The sequence below is a fragment of the Euleptes europaea genome, chromosome 6 (genome assembly GCF_029931775.1).
Source record: "Euleptes europaea isolate rEulEur1 chromosome 6, rEulEur1.hap1, whole genome shotgun sequence".
NCBI classification, from domain to species: Eukaryota; Metazoa; Chordata; class Lepidosauria; order Squamata; family Sphaerodactylidae; genus Euleptes; species Euleptes europaea.
The window spans coordinates 31,860,905-31,878,539 of record NC_079317.1 but is presented as its reverse complement, the minus strand read 5'-3'; the positions used below and the strand labels follow the sequence as shown (position 1 = coordinate 31,878,539).

The 17,635-nt window shown below is 43.6% G+C and overlaps 1 protein-coding gene across 2 annotated transcripts; it reads right to left on the bottom strand.

Annotated features, from left to right (window-relative positions):
• Window positions 1-1,091: 1,091 nt before the first annotated feature.
• On the bottom strand, window positions 1,092-17,402 carry DIO2 (iodothyronine deiodinase 2). Of its 2 annotated transcripts, none has more exons than XM_056851588.1 (2): window positions 16,623-17,402; window positions 1,092-1,732 (listed from the first exon to the last, which is right to left on the bottom strand). In XM_056851588.1, exons 1-2 carry the CDS (start codon window positions 16,842-16,844, stop codon window positions 1,115-1,117), a joined length of 840 nt encoding a protein of 279 aa, XP_056707566.1. In that variant the 5' UTR covers window positions 16,845-17,402; the 3' UTR covers window positions 1,092-1,114. The 2 variants fall into 2 exon arrangements, with proteins under 2 accessions (XP_056707566.1, XP_056707567.1); XM_056851589.1 differs by having other exon boundaries at window positions 1,163-1,732.
• Between the last annotated feature and the right edge of the window lie 233 nt (window positions 17,403-17,635).

Sequence of the window (17,635 nt, the reverse complement as noted above, 5' to 3'; positions counted from 1 at the left end):
CCCTACCTTTATTCTGCCCTTACTATCTTCCTATTGCTCCCCCTAAGGATGCACATGTACAATGGTTCTCTCCCCTTTCCAACATGGAGATGATTCTGCAGTACACACAGTGTCTTCCCACTTGGTTTGGATCTGTTATTCCTTACATGAAATTATCTCCATGTAGGAAAAATATGGTGTGGCTTTAAAGGAACGTTCCCATGACTCTTAAAGAAGCATGGATTTAGGGTGTCTTACCCCTGAGACAACACCCATAAGACTCATTTGCCAGTGCAGGGCCACACAGTTTGATAGTAGGGGTTGTCTGAATCAGTCTAATGTACGGTGGACTCCTCTGCCACCATAGTATAAGGAATCTACTTTGCAGGGAGTGACCTGAGATTTCTGGGGATTTCTGTAAACTCTTTAATATTCCACTAGAGCCCCAAACCACGGTTAAATGGCTCAAACGTGACTATATAACCTGAAATCTCAGAACCCTTTATTTCGTCATCTGCCATCAATTAGTCTGCTTTAGATTTAAAAGGTTACAGGATTGTAGCTAGAGTATACTGCAAATAAAGTTTTTCCAGTTGTGAACACAAGTTTCTAGTTGCAAGGAGTAAGAGGACAACTGACTGACTAGCCAGTTTGTAGTGGATGCTGGAATTTGTATAATCTATAACACCATGCCTCTCTATCACAAAAAGTTCTATTTTACGACAACTGCATATCTCAAATTCCTTACTTTTTGCTGATTTTGAGTTCAGCGGGATAAACGCCAGTAGATAAAGAGAGACCCCCTTGGTCTTAAATGATGGTTTAGCTTCCAAAATGAACTACAGAGGGCTTGGGGGGTTTTTTTGGGAAGCTGTGCTTTCCTCCATCAAACACAATAGTTGCCTACTCAGAGCACAGAAATATAATCTCAACCATCTAGTAGCCTTAAAAGTAAAAAAAAAAAAAAATCTCAATCCCTGTTGAGCAGGCAAGGGAAATTCAGCTCTCTAGTACACTATGGAATTTTTTTTGTCTGTTGTGTTCATTTGACCTTGTCATTCGACCTTCTTATCTGCCACAGGCCAAAAGAAGCCTATTCAAAACAGGGTGCAGTTTCTTTCCCTTCTGCATCACTCTAGAGGGGCAGTATTATCAACCTAGTTTCTTCTGGTAAGTCTGAAGTTCATCTCTTCCTAAAGTTCTGCTCCAACCAAAGTCGGACTTCTTGGAGATTGTAGAAAAAAGGGCCCTTGCCCCCCAGGTAGGCAATTTTTTGTCTTTGTACTATGCACACACGCTCAAAGGAGACCCCGTAGGCCACATTGGCATTATTGTCCATGCAGTCTGCCACAATCTGGCATTGAGGTGGCAAAGAGAAACGTTTCAGGAGCTGGTGAGCAGCTGCACATCTGTCTTCTTGGTTCCTGTGTTTCTTTACATCGAAGGAGGATGAGACACCAGGAGCAGCCCAGCCATCTGATGGGTGAGCCTCATCAATGTAGACTAACAAGAAGTCAGCCACACTGGAGAACTCTTCCACCAGCTTGCCGAAGGCTGACAGCTGGTTTGTGAAGGGGGGTCAGGTGGCTGAGCCAAAGTTGACCACCAACGGACGCTCTGAAGTGGCAAAGTCTAGAAGGTGACACTTGGTTCCATACATTCCACTGGAGCTCTTCCATCTGGTGCTGCTCTCTTCAGTGTCATTAGCAATATGAATCACATTGGAGTTGGGGGCTTCTCCGCCCAATTTCACCTAACATTTAAAACAAACAAAGACATGATAAGTTCTGGTTACCACATCTAAAAAAGAATATTGCAAAGTTTGAGAAGGTGCAGAAAAGAGCAACCAAAATGATCAGGGGGCTAGAGCAACTGCCCTATGAGGAGCAGTTAAAATGCTTAGGGCTGTTTGTGTGTGTGTGTGTGTGTGAAGTGCCGTCAAGTCGCAGCCAACTTATGGTGACCCCTTTTGGGGTTTCCATGGCAAGAGACTAACAGAGGTGGTTTGCCAGTGCCTTCCTCTAGCTTAGAAAAAAGATGATGATAGAGGTCTATAACATTATAGATAGAAGTCTATAAAATTATGATAGCGGTCTGTACAGTTATGCATGGTGTGGAGAGAGTGGGCAAGGATAAACTTTTCTCCCCCTCTCATAATACTATAATGCAGGGTCATCTGCTAAAGCTGAAGGGTGATAGATTCAAACAAACCACAGGAAGTATTTCTTCACCAGTGTGTGGTTAAATTGTGGAACTCTCTGCCCCAGGATGTGGTGATGGCCGCCAACTTGGAAGGCTTTAAGAGGGGATTGGACATGTTCATGAAGGATAGGGCTATCCATGGTTACTAGTCAAAATAGATACTAGTCATGATGCATGCCTATTCTCTCCAGTATCAGAGGAGCAAGCCTATTATATTAGGTGCTGTAGAACAAAGGACGGATAATGCTGCTGAAGTAGTCTTGCTTGTGGGCTTCCTAGAGGCACCTGGTTGGCCAGTGTGTGAAAAGACTGCTGGACCTGATGGGCCTTGGTCTGATCTAGCATGGCTTTTCTTATGTTCTTAGCGATCCACTGCCACTTGTCTTGCAAATATGCTTTTACAAAACAACTAACAGAGTGCCCAAACACCTGTGTGTAGGTGGCAAAGTCTAGCTAGTCTCAGATGGTTAAAAGACTGGTTTTGTGATTATATGAATGAGCCTGGGGCTAATCTCAGGTTCACATGCCCCTTCCTCTAATTACATGTGGCCATATACTTAGACATTTCCTAGTTTGTGGCAAACCATAGCTTACTATGTGGCAAACTAGTTCTAGCTTGAAATCCCAGACTGATGGGAAACCATAGTTTGCTGAGTAAAACATAATAGCATACTATAGCCATGAATACAGAAGTCTCTAAATATCTGCCTGGTGTGTAACAAGGAAAAGAGGAGGCAGCACATGACTTGGAGGATCCCTGTGACCCATTCTTATAGCCACAAACTATGGCTTGCTGTTACAATTGAACCAAGATTCTGACTTTTAAAAAAACCTCTCCTTTTGATTCACTTACAGCGCATTCCTGACTTCTGAGGACGGAAGTGTGGTAAGGAATACGTTGGGGTGGGGGGAGAATGGATCAAGTGGTTCAGAAGATAACTAGAGCTGGTCTGAAGTTAGTTGCCTGTCTATACTTACTATTGTCTCTGTTCAGGCTCTTTTCATGAAAGCAAGTTGGATTCAACTATGGGACACTAGACACTAGAAAACCTAAACCTCTGGTCTCCCACCCGGCACATCCAGGATGCATATTTTTACAGGCTACATTGTTTGCGTTATCCAGGAGGTAAAAAGGAAAGCAAAATCCATGTAACAGTGTAATCCAGTTGAACCTTCCACAACATATTATATAATGCCATTCCCAAAATGAATAGATCCTTAAAATCTGGGGTGGGGGAGAACCTGGTTCTGTTGATCATTGTCATCATTTGGCCTTTCACGTACTAAGCCCTCTTTGAGCCCAAAGGCATTGGTTTAATTATGCTTCAACAACGGAAGGGTGTTCTCTTTGCCTCCCTTCTAAATGCAGTACCTTACGAACCAGGGGGGAGACTATCGACTCTGGGAGGAAAACAATAGTTGGTTTCACGTCATCACATCTCTGGAAAGCAATCAAGCCATCCTCTGGTATGGCTGGCATCACTGCATTTCCCACAGCAACAAAGGAAATCTCATGGCCAGGGGTTACCTATCGTGTTAATTTTTTGCTCCTAGCAGTCCAAACAAACACAAGGAGATTTCGTCCTTAATGAGACAGGCTTGCCAAGCAGACATTCACAAGGCCTCCTCTGCTCTTGCGGTTGGAGTAATTAGGTCGGTGCCTTGTTCAACGCTAGCATTAGCCACTCCAAAAAAACCAACCCTGCCCAGTAGTTAATGCTCCGACACAACCAGCAGCATCTCCTGCTAATTGGTCTTGATGAAGCTCTAACATTCCCAAAGAGCCTCTTTATTCCAGGAGACTCTGGAATGGGCCTGACATCCTCACCAATCGTTCCCTTTGTGGGGCTTTTTTGTTTCTCTGCTGTTACTCTTCATTATTGAAAGGGGGGCGGAATTAGCTCTTGGAAAGATACCCACAACGCGCCACAATGAAATGTCATCCAAAAAAATAAAAATTATTGCTCTGCCAAACCTCTTTTGAAATTACAGACAAAGGCGGGCAAGAGAGCTGTTCTGAGAAAAAAAAAACCCAGAGAATTTCCCTCACACGCAATAACTCTGGCTCCAGCATAATCACGGACTTCTGTACGAACCCGGCAGCTACATAGTGTGTTTCCTATGGCAGCTGACACAGAAACTGGGCTAGGATTTTATATTCCTTCTGCAAATTCAGGGGGGAGCAGGTTAGCCTGTCACAGCAGACACAAACAGGATTCTTTTGGCACTTGTAAGACTTCAGTGTGAAATTGCCGAATCAAAATGTGTCAATACGTTTAATTCTATTAACCAATGTTTAACGTTTCCCTGGATTGCCAGCATTTGTTTTGTGGCAGAATTCCCAGCTGTTAAATACACACAACTCATGTCTCACCCCCACAACAGGTGTTACATTAGCTTAAGTAACTGGGAAGACTGTGTTATTGCTAGCAGTTGTGAATGGTCACTATACTTACCTTGTAACAAGTTTTGCATTAAAACATCACAGACTGACATCTTGCATTTCAAAGTGTTTTAATTTTATTTATCTAGTGTTTTTTTTTATTCTACCCCTTCCTCTAAGGAGCTCAGGATGGCTTACATCATTCTTCCTTCCCAGTTTTATTCTCAAAACAGTCCTGTAATGTTGGTGAGGCTGAGAGAAAGTAATTGGCCCAAGGTAGGGTTGCTAACCTCCAGGTATTAGCTGGAGATCTCCCGCTACTACAACTGGTCTCCAGCCAACAGAGATCAGTTCACCTGGAGAAAATGGCCACTTTGGCAATTGGACTCTATGGCATTGAAGTCCTGCCCCTCCCCAAACCCCACCCTCCTCAGGCTCCACCCCAGAAACCTCCCGCTGGTGGCAAAGAGGAACCTGGCAACCCTAGCCAAAGGACACCAAGCAAACTTCATGGCAGAGTGGAGTTTGACCTTGGGTCTCCGAGATGCTGCTCCACCACACTGTCTCTTTTAACACTTAAAGAGCACCTGCTCCCATATGAGCTTACCCGACCACTGTGGTCACCTTTGGAGGACCTACTTCAGTTGCCTCCCCCATCTGAGGTTAGATGGGTGGGGACTAGTGAATGGGCCTTCTCCAACGTGGCACTGAAATTGTGGATTAGGGCTAGGGTTGCTAACCAGCAGGATATTTTTGGGGCGGAGCCTGAGGAGGGCAGGGTTTGGGGAGGGGAGGGACTTCAATGCCATAGACTCCAATTGCCAAAGTGGACATGTTCTCCAGCTGAACTGATTTCTATTGGCTGGAGATCAGTTGCAATAGCAGGAGATATTCTGCTATTACCTGGAGGTTGGCAACCCTAATTAGGGCATTGGGGGTTGGAGCACCTTTCCTATAAGGAAAGGCTGGAGATTCTGGGATTTTGCACTCTAGAAAAAAATATGGTTAAGTGGATACTTGATAGAAGTTCATAAAATTAAGCATGGATTAATAAAGGAGATAAAGGGTGCTCCTTCTCTTTCACTCATAAAGCTAAAAATCAAAGCCCCCCAATGAAATTGACAGGAAATAGTTTCAAACTATTACTCAGTACTTCAGTACTGAGTAATAAACCTGTGGAAGTCACTGCTAGGGAGGTAGTGGGGAAGAACAGATCACTTTTCAAAGGGATTAGCAGATTCATGAGGTCCATCCATGGCTCCTTGCCCTGGTGTCTCAAGGGAACCTCGGTATCCACAGGCAGCAAACCTCTGACTAACAGTGCTGGGAGGCAGCAACAGGGGAGGGTTTCAGCCTGTAGGCCCTGTTTGTTTGGCCCTCCAGGGCAAATGGTTGGCTGCTGCATACAATAGGATGCTGGACTAGCTGGACCACTGGTCTGACCTAGCAGGCTTTTCTTAGGTTCTTATTTCTTTCATGGGGAGATTTGACTGTCCCAGTCTATTACTGTCTTCCACCAGCAGGTGAAGACTCTTCCGCTTTGTTTGGCATTCCTTCCATGAACTTCATTGACCCTTCTTCCTATCTATAGGTTTCTGTTCTGATTAATTGTTTATATTGTATGTGTGTGTATTTAAAATGTTTTAATTGTTTAATGGTTGACCACCTTGGGGACCCTGCACAGGGTGGAAATGTGGCATAAAAATGGTTTAAAATAAAATAAAACCTATTTACACTTTTCCTGTTTGTATGTATATATGTATTCGTATGTGCTTATATGCATACTGAGGGTTCATTTCATGTATCTGATGAGGTGGGCTTTAGCCCATGAGAACTTATGCTACAGTAAACCAGTTCTTTAAATTGGCACAACCCCCCTTTTTTGTTTATATTCCTTCTAGTCTCCACAGGGAAGTTTAGGACATCTCCTTTCTCAACTTCTTCAAGGAATCTACTCTACTGAATTTACAGTAACAGTCTCTCTCTCTCTCTCTCTCTCTCTCTCTCTCTCTCTCTCTCTCTCTCTCTCTCTCTCTCTTTGGGATAACGCAAGAAATCACAATTGATCAGTGAAACTGATTAACAATAGATTCAGGATCAACAAAGGGAAGCATTCAGTCATGCACTGTATAATTAACCTGTTAATTCATTGCTGTAGCCTGAGATGATGCTTAGATGGCATGGAATGAACACAGGTCTAGCAAAGCCCATAAAAGTTAAAATGAAGCCTCCATGTTAAGTGACAATAAATCATCAATTGTCAGGTGCTAGGGATACTGGATGGTTTTCAACACCATATCATGCTTGTGAGCATCTCAGGTGTTAGGCGTTAGGCTTTCTGCTCTGGGAGGGAGGATAGAGAGCTGGGGTACATGGGTACTAGAGGCATTTGCTCTGTTCCAGCCAGTCAAGACTCATATTCTTACATTCTCTTTGTGTGTGTGTGTGTGTGTGAGTGTGTGTGTGTAGACAAAAGTTGGCATTTAGTTAATGGCCAAAATTCTTCCTTTAAAGGAATCTCCCTTTACAGCTGCCTTCGGTGGCAAGGGCATGATTAGTTTTGTTTTTGCATGCAGACTGAAAAATGAGGTGGTTGAGAGAGGGGAAAAAGAGCCCCATTCATTAGCCACCACCTAGAAATAGAATTCGCCACTGTGCTAACATTGCCCATCAAGGACCCATGAACAAAGCATCACAACATTTACGTTTTCTTCTTCCATACCTTTTGGGGATAAAATCACAACTCCTTCTCAGATCCTGATGTTTTTAAAGCCCTATCATTAGAGACTTCTGAGCTCTGTGGCAGATTGTGTCAACTCCCTACAGAAAACAGAGGCTGCCAGATAATTAGCAGGCGGTGGCGCTGGCCATCTGAAACACAGACACGTTGTGACAGAGCTATGTAAAGAATCCCCTTGAGCTCTTAAATGCTTGGGAAGACCCATGCTTTGATTTTGTTCCATTCACTGACGTGCAGCCCCTCAGAAGCCTGTCTCAGTGCTTCCTCCCAGTTTTCATCAGCCATCGGCAGAAGGAGACTGTTGTGTTCCCCCCCCCCTGCAGAATCCAACATAATGTAAAGCTGCTCAGAGGCTATATAAATTGCATGTCGTTCCTGAAAAACCACACCCATTAGGTGCAACTGGAGGCCTTCAGGCCAAACTTCACATTCTTCCTCCACATACTGGGGTGCTACTTGCTTGCCAACCACCACCCTTCCTCCTCACCCTTCTCTTCCTCTGCTGGTGCACTCCACCCTCTGTCCCTCACCTCCCAGAGGTGTGAATTATCTACTGTTGACAACAGAAGGAAAGAGGGAAGAGTGTACATGTGTGGGATCCCTCATCAAAATTGTCTCAGAATCTACCAGTTTTCTTGGCGAAAACCAGTAAAGCCTGCCTTCTCAGAGTTCACTCCCAGCTCACAACGATGGCTGTCATTGTTGTCATTTTGAACTCCCCACCCCCAAATGTATTTTTTTTGGTCACATTGACTGGTATACACAAAGACAACAAAACTTCTATGTGTGTGAAAAGTGCTGTCAAGTCTCAGCCGACTTATGGCAACCCCTTGGGTTTTTCAAGGCGACATGTTCAGAGGTGGTTTGCCGTTGCCTGCCTCCTCATGGGCTGAGAGAATTCTGAGAGAACTGTGACTGGCCCAAGGTCACGGAGCAGGTTTCCTGTGGAGGAGTGGGAAATTGAACCCGGATCTTCAGATTACAGTCGCACGGCTCTTATTCACTACACCACACTGGCTCTCTTAACTGCCTTCTGACCATAAATATATGAAACTGCCTCAACTTGTCCAGTAGTTGGCCTTCTTAGTTTAGTATGGTCTACTTTGCTTCATAGCAACTCTTCAGTGTGGTGCTGGTGGCTAAGAGCAGTGGTTTGGAGCTGTGGACTCTAATCTGGAGAACCAGGTTTGATTCCCCACTCTTCCACATGAGGGGCGGACACTAATCTGGTGAACTGGGTTGGTTTCCCCACACCTACACATGAAGCCAGCTGGGTGACCTTGGGCTAGTCACAGCTCTCTTAGAGCTCTCTCAGCCCCACCTACCTCAGAGGGTGTCTGTTGTGGGGAGGGGAAGGGAAGGTGATTGTAAGCTGGTTTGTTTCTTCCTTAAGTGGTATAGAAAGGCGGCATATAAAAACCTTCTTCCATAGCCTCCGCTAGGGAAAGGTCTTTCCCCAATACCTGCAGCCTGAGACTCTTTAACCAAAGATTGGGTCTTCCACACAAAAAGCAAAATTGAGCCATGACCTCTTCCTCAGTCAATTTGCCTAGTTTTTCCTCCCCTGACAGAAAATGATTAATGCTGATATTTTGCAGGTATTAGGGGCTGGTAAATGTGTGGAAAAAGAAACACAGGCTGGGATCAAGAGACTGTGGAGCAGGAGGAGGAGGAGGAGGAGGTAGCTGCATGTATGTTAGCAGTGATAGGTGAAATGAGAAACTTGCATGGAGGCTGCTCCTGAGGTTGAAAGAAAGGCCAGGTTTAAAATTAGCCAGGTGGTGAGATCTATTCCTGTAAGCTATGACTGGCCTTATAATAATATTCCTCAGCACTATGTTATTTGACCATCCAATATACACTAACCACATGTCGTTTGTCTTTTGAATCTTGCTAGTTTCAACTGGGAGATCAAAATTTGAGAGGAACGGCTTTCAACTAATCCCAGAATGCTATTCAGCTAGATATGCCTGATGGGGCCCTGGGCAGCTTCTCAGCAAAAGTACGCTTTGTTTAGTAGGCCTAGAGTAGAAAAAAATAAGATCTTTGGGCACTGCAAAGATTAGCTCAGGAAAGATTATCCATTTGTCAGGGACAACATCAAAGATTCTCAGGAGATGGTTGTGGAAGTTCTTGAGTTACTTACATGCCTTCTTCACAAGAAAACGATCTGCTCCCCCCACATCCAGGATGATATCCTTTCCAAGCACAGGAAAGAGTACATTCCCAGCACAAGTTATCAAGTTCAGCCTCCCAAAACTACATAGGCAACAATTTGTGGTATGCTTTATAAAAACAGTTTGTAGATGTTTGTGCCTGAACATTCTACTGAGATTAATTCTCTCTGCTCTAGATGGTAGCTAAGTGCAACCCTAGGAATAACTTACTTACTATTCCTTAATAAAGAAATCAGAAAGGTCTGTTTTGGATCTAGAACTACTGGACAATTTATATATATATATATATATATAGAGAGAGAGAGAGACAGACAGACAGACAGACAGAGAGGTTTCTTTCAAAAGATACACTCACTGCTGGGAAATACAAAGAAAGGCACTTCCTTGAACTCCAGGCCAAAACAAACAAAGATGATGAAAGTAGAAGAGCTCAGGCTAAGAGGGCTTGTTCCACTGCCCTAAAAGCCTGCCAAAATAGTGTACTCTCCCACTAGTGTGTCAAAGAGACAAAAAGTCAGAAAGAAGCCCAGTTATTATTCCTTGCTTTGCCCTGCCTGACTTTGTAAATATTGCCTCTGCAGTGACACTATGCAACACTATCTCATGTTAGCAGCAGTCATATCAGGATGTCATTTTGGGAAGTACTGTAAGTGCTTCCCTCCCGGGCCAAGCGAATCTAAGGTGTAAGGAGAAATAGCCAAGTGTTGTTCCTATCCTCTGACTTGGATGCTGGAATTTTTTTTTTTTTTACCAGATCACAGACACAACCTCCCTTTCATTCCCACCCCAAGCCCCCTGAGGCTTACTCACACTTATCTGTGTGTTGTGTAAATTGCTGTCAAGTCGCAGCCAACTTATGGTGACAGCATAGAATTTTCAAGGCAAGAGACTTTCAGAGGTGGTTTGCCATTGCTTTCCTCTGCATAGAATGAATGATTTTATTATTACAGCAATAGCCAGATAAGCTGCAAACCTTGTCAGTAAAACCGATTACATAATAAAAATCTCTATATACAAAATACAGATAAAATTAAATCAATTAAAAATCACCTTGTTCACATAGGCACATATCAATTAAAAATCACTAATACCCTTCTCTGAGCAGATTTTAATAGCTGCAGAGCAATACTTGGCTACTTGCAAAGATCGCTGAGAGTCTCCCTCCCATAAGAGGAATGCCTCTGCATAGTGATTCTTGTATTCCTTGGTGGTATCCTATCCAATTACTAACCAGGGCCACTTCACACTTATTTATGTGGTCATTTATGCCTTTTTGAAACACTAATGTTCTCTAGCTTGGATCCTCAGGTGCTGTTCTGCCCCTGTTCGTAGCAGTTCCTCAGTCAGAATGGTATTTCTGCTTGCATTGAAGTATAGGGTGGTTTTTTTGTGTGTGCCAGCTCTCCTTCCTGTTGCAGATTCCCATTTTGCCCACCACAGTGTTCCTGGATAGAGATCCACTGAGCCACAGCAGCACAATTTTAGGAGGCACAGAAGATTTCAGTGGAAGGAGATACAGGGAAGTTGCCTTCTTCCAGGGTGACTCGGATTGCGCTGCTTACAAACCAAACCCTTCTGTGATATTTCCACACATGTGTTCCAGTGTACTGATGTTCCACAGGTAATTACCAAGAGGATATGGACACTGAGAAAGGAATTGTGTGTCCAAGGCTAGGTTGTCATCTGGCAGCAGAGACTAGGGTTACCAACTCAGGGTAAGGAAATTGCTGGGGAGGATGGAGTTTGGGGAGGGGGTTGCCATAGGGAAGGGATGCCATAGAATCGATCCTCTGAAGCTGCCATTATTCTCCAGGGGAATTGACACGTAAGATCTAGAGGTGAGTCATAATTCCAGGAGAACTCCAGCCTCCACCTAAAGGATGAAAACCCTAGCAGAGACCTTGAAATTTACAAAATATTGACTTGTAAAATGGGTCCCTTTCAATAGTCTCATATTCCGTGACTGGTATTCATAGCTTCAAGTCTCTTTATTGCTTCCAACTGGAAAAGAACTTTTACAGATGACGAATACTAAGTAGGGTTACAATGCTTTTGTTGCCTCCCAGTGACTGAAGCATCAGCAGCAGGAAACTTAAGAAAAAAATAGGGCTGTACACTGACATCATGCCAGTGCACTGATGTCACTTTTCACTGAAAACCAGGAGTGTTGTCATCATGTCAGGGGGCACTCTAGGATTTTTTAAAAACTTTATGGAAAAGCTGCTAGAGCTGGAATTAGCTTGAGAGTATATGTGCTAAACTGGTACACTGAAATGGCCTCCACTAGGTTTCTCAGGAAGCTAACTCTATCGAAAAAGTTTTTCCCCCAACTGCCAAATATATCTTCAAATGCTAAGCTGTTATCTCAGAAATTCACTGATCAGATATGTCCACTGTTTAGTCTTGGTCCACTTAGGGTTCATTCTGGGATAAATTGCATCCATTTCGTTGAACTTAAATTCACATGCTTAGATGGGTGTAACTCTGTTTAGGTTTGTACTGTTATGACCTTTTAAGCTAAGGCAGCCAAACTATCTTAAAGAAAAGGCTTTGAGTGGCGGAGGAATAACAAGCAAGAATATTAACCTCTGGACCTATAAAGATCAGGATCCTTTCCACTTGATCTTGCATTAATGACAGCCAATGGAGACTCTGAGGTGACATTTCTGGCTTTGGATTGTGGAGACTGTTTGTGCCCCTACCCCAATTTTCTGAGTTTAAAAAAAAAACAAAAATCTATCAGAAACCTTGGGGAGGGGCTGTGGCTCAGTGGTAGAGCTTCTTCTTGGCATGCAAAAGGTCCCAGGTTCAATCCCCGGCATCTCCAGTTAAAGGGACTAGGCAAGCAGGTGATGTGAAAGACCTCTGCCTGAGACCCTGGAAAGCTGCTGCCGGTTCAAGTAAAAAACACTGACTTGGATGGTCCAAGGATCTGATTCAGTATAAAGCAGCTTCATGTGTTCATGTGTGAGAAGAGCCAATATAGGGTTGCCAGGTCCCTCTTCGCTATCGGCAGGAGGTTTTTGGGGCGGAGCCTGAGGAGGGTGGGGTTTGGGGAGGGACTTCAATGCCATAGAGTCCAATGGTCAAAGTGGCCATTTTCTCCAGGCGAACTGATCTCTATCGGCTGGATATCAATTGTAATAGCAAGAGATCTTCTGCTATTACCTGGAGGTTGGCAACCCTAAGCCAATATCACACAGAGACAGTATCATCCAGACTCCCTGCAAATATTTATATGTGTATATACTCTGTCCTCTACTGGCTCAGCCCCATGAGTTTTTCTGACCCTCTACCCACCCTGGCCGTACTGTAGAAGCTACAGGCTCCAATGATGATAGCAATATTCCGGGCTTCAAGCAACTCCCATACTGATCTGAAGATCACCATAACCCAGTGGAAATAAAGAAAATCCACTGTCCCCTGCAAGAGCCTTTGGGGTCCTTATACTTATATATACTCTTAAGGATCTGCATATGAGGAAACTGAAATGAAAAGGCTGATTTCTGGAATGCTTTGGAAGGATCACAAACCCTGGACATTTATAATGCAACACTTCTTCTACTGGAATGCATCATTAGACCCCTTGATTTTGTTGTTTGCTGTTGCCTTTCTGCATTTTGTAAAGCCAGGCTCACCATAGCACTGCAGCACAAGCTGGCGCAGGAAAACATATTTTTCAAAGAGCCCCAGTGGGAGACTGTCTGCATTACTATAAAAATACGGTATGTGTATAAAAATGTGTGTACATGTCACTGTATATAGATCAAACCTGGGAGGCCTGCCTGCCACAAAGTCTATATTGACACTCATCTGGATGACCTATATAATTTAGGAAGATCGTGGACATCCTGCACATACACAATCAGGGGTTTTCATAGTCCTGTTTTCCCAACAGTCACATCACTCTCTAAATATGTGATGGAATACAGCTGCCTTTTTCATCCTGACAGCACCCAGCAACATTACAGCACTTTTCTGGAGCAAGAGCACCAGGTACCTTCAAAACAAGCCCTTTCTTTAAACTATTCTCCTACAATATAAAGATGCCTGGTCTTAAACACCAGCACTATTAACCCTCATTAGGATAATTAGCCCTGTTGCAAAGAACCCCTCTTTGTAACAGAGGGTGTGCTTCTCTCCCTGGGGGTGGCTATTCCAGTGATAAGGAGGGAACGACACAGCAACAATCGACAATCTGGCAGGGGTTCAAATCGGGAAGCAAAGTTCAGCAGGAATGTAGAAATGTACCAAAGCGAGTTAAAAATACACACATAAAGAGAGAGAGAGAGAGAGAAATTAAACAAACACAAGAGAGAATCACCAACAGCCTTTTTAAATGAATCAACCCATGCCAGCATTAGCAACATATTACTCATGAGTTGAATAAGCCCATTAAAATAAGGCTCTTTTCCCCACCTTTAAATTTAGCACCATTGCTAATGGCCACTGCCCTCAATGCAAGTAGGTGTCTGCACACAATTTATATTGAAGGGGGGAGGGAAGACATCTGGAAGTGATGCAAGCACATATGACACTAATTATAGTCAAGCCTAGTAAAGGGAAAGGCTCCACAAGATCCGGGCCTTCCACCGACTCAGTCCCCTCTACCTGCTCTGCCATGGTTTTTCATCCGGTCATGTTCTGGCTTTCCGCAAGCACCCTTGTAAAAGGAGATGTCGTCAACACCTACTTCACTTCTCCTTGTTAGTCAAGGCTGCAGGGACGAGATGCTGTTCAACATGCTCTTTGGACAAGCCTCCTCTCTGCAGAATCACAGCATCGCACACGCGCTCTCATTCTCTGTGCTAGAACTCTCTATGCTTAACTCTCCCATGGAAAAGTTCAAGGCAACGTTCGTAACCACCCATCACTTGGTTCTTAGGAGATTTATGCCCCTCTTTTCTAGAACTGCTTGACCTTTGAAAAGATACCCCGTCCCCAAAGGAAAAATTAACGTTGTCCTTTAATGGGTTTATCAGTATGTAATCTATCAACCGCCCCATAAAAAGCATTTTGTTTGTGCATGTTTCTGTCAGTGCTGGGCACACATTGAAAAGAAGAAAGTTGATTGACTTTTGTTACTGCTTTTGGATCTTTTTGATGGACAGAAGATATTCAGAAAATATCAAGCACTTTGATCACCATGATTAATATCCATTATTATTCTGTTGTCATGTCCAAGAACCCCAGACTAGTCACAATTTTAATATGGGACAAAAGAAACTGGAACAGGGGATGAAAGATTCCTGAGTCTATTCCAGTGGCTATCCTAATAATCCACTGTATTGCTTTGATCCACTTTCATTCTGCATAGATGTTCACCTCTGTGGGATCGCTGGCAAAGCAGCACTCAAAGCCATGACTACAGAGTATACATCAAAGCAGCATTTAAGAATCTAAACTACTAAAAAGCAGGTTTGTGATACAAATGTCCAAAATTTTCATCTGGGGTATGCAGACTTCAGGGTATCACTGAGCACTGGACTATTTTCAGCTCATAAGCTCAACTCTGGGATCCAGGTAGACACCTTCCTGAAAAAACTTGGGATAACTTAGAGCATTCATGAACTTCTCTTCCCTGCCCCCCGAAACAGCTCTACCTACCAAGTGGGAAATATTTTATGTCAGTATCCCTGGGTACCAAACCCCTCATCTTACTCCTGGTTTAGTCGTGGGAGCTCTCCATGGTGCAAGGAATTCCTAAGAAGTATCCATGTGTCCGGGGAATGAATTGGGCTAGACAGATGAATTAGGCTGACCTCAGAACAGGTTGAAAATTCATGGCAGTTCTCACAGTGAAACTTTTTCCACGTGGAAGACTCTTATCATTGCCTTTGAAATGAATGAGAATCAACATATCTTTGCACAGTGTAAGAAAAAGCAATTGACTGAACTACTGGGAGACTAGCAGCATCGATGCCTTTATTATAAAGCCCAGCAGCTATTTCAGTTTTCCCATATGAGAAACTGGGGTCTTTGCATTAAAAAAAAAAGTTCAGTGTAAATAATTATAAACATTTCCCAAAAGCTTAGCTTAAGGCTTCTTCTTTGTTACTTAGACCAATAAAAGCTTCCATTAACAAGGGTGTTGTTGATCCTGTCCACATTAGCTGGGGAAACACCAAGCTGTCAGCTCACAGTTTGGCAGCTAAAAAAGAAACATAATTTCAGTTTCCACTGTAAACCTCTCCTCAGCCTATTAACCCAGTCCTCGTACGCGGCAGAAGAAGACTACTGGAGAAGTTCATCCAGGATCACCAAATCCATTTCAAACCACAAATATCAAAGGCCTCCTAATCGCATTCCCGTTTGCAGCAGGCAATGCAAATTTCAGTTTTCTCATGCAATCCTATGAAACTCTTGCCCCTAATAACAGCACTGCTGCTAACTTCTGCAATAGCCCGAGACATTTCTCTGGCATTAACTTTATTCACCACACTTTCCTAATCTGAAAAATGGGGACAAAAGCAGCCTATTTAGTGTTGGCACCCAGCAGACTGTTTACTTTCAGTTCTGTCTAGACATTTGAAATCAACAGAAAGTGCCAAGCATTATATATTTTCTTTTTCAGGACAGCTAGAATGAAACATTTTGTAATTTCTAATGGCAAGAAATCCTGACTGTACAGTTGCTTATATATTCTGTAATCCTGCACATTTTTACACACACCCCAAATTATGTTACAATCAAAAGGGAAACATGCGGACCCCCAAACATTCTTGCTTGTACATGTTACACTTTTTTCAATAGTGAAAAAATCAAAGGTAAATAAATTGCCGTGAACAGTTGCAGCTCTAAAGATCTGTAACAGCACTACAGTGCAACTGAACAGATAGCGAACAACACAGAAATCCATACTATTAAACAGGGTACGATACACTACCTATACCCACACAGCATAACTAGAGTTCAAAACAATCTTATCATAAAGCTGTACATGTTGATACTCTAAACCTGAGAGTCGGGAATTCAAACTGTGGCTCTGCTACCTCTGTGCTGAATAGTTCCGGTCATGAAACTTACCTTCATTTTGGTCCGAAGCTCAACTTTATATGCATTTCCCTGCTGACCCCTTCCATTGGCAACCATAATCCCCTTCCCAAACTTCATCTTCAACGGCCCTGTTCCATCCACCCACCTGTTTGTAGGCATCCAGGAGGAAGCTATTCCAGACACAGCGCAGCCCCTCCGATGTCAGCATCCTTCGCCACTCGCCACGTGCCGATTTGGAGCGACTCAGGAGAAGCACCATGTGCTTCAAGAGGACCACCGAGTCATAGAGTGCAAGGAAGAGGCAATTGGAGAAGAAAACCGGCAGGATCTGCAGCGTGATCAACAGGTCCACGCTCAACAGACCCATCTCTTCCCTGCTGCTGCTCTTCAGAAGCTTCCCTTGAGTTCCCTGGTCATGCCCTGTATCCTCATTAATAAAATAAAATACAAAGTGCTTCTTAAAAACCCACTGAGCCCCTGTCTCCTCTCAGAAAATTGTCTCAATACAACAAAGCAAGGGTTAAAAAAAAAGAAACTCAAAACGCCAGCGTGAAAGTCCTTCCACCCTGAACTGCTTTTATTTTTTTCCCCAGAAAGTCAGTCAAACTGTTTTTTCCCCTTTAACTAGTAGCCCTTTTCAGTCCGTTAAAGAGAGAGCGAGAGAGAGACAGCTGTGCTGCCAACTGCTTGCAGTTCTAAAACTGAAGCAGAACCACTGCTAACTTTCCTGTAACTCTCAGCCCTTTAAGTCCAAAAGTAAGCAGCTCCCTCAGCCCTTTATCACCGCAGCTATCAGGTGAAACATTACTAGAAGTGGGGGGAGTCTTTGTACACAAACTTTCTGCTCTTCTCTCACTCACTTCGGCTCGGTCTCTCCCCTGCCACTCTGCTTTCTCTCCCTCTCCCTATCTGTCTGTGGTACAAAGTGCTTTCCCTCTGGAGTTTTAGCTTGCTTCCCTGAAGCCTTTTATACATTCCCTGGCTAATTGCTGCAATAGAGAAATGAAACCCTAATCTTAGTAAAGATCTTGACGTCAATGTAAAAGAGGGCTTTACTTTGGCCAGGACTGCAGTGAATAGAAAAGTAAAATTCTCAAAACGCTTTTTTTTTTTTTAAGGAAAGAGAAGGGAGTGGGGAAGGAAGAACATTGCTTTGTA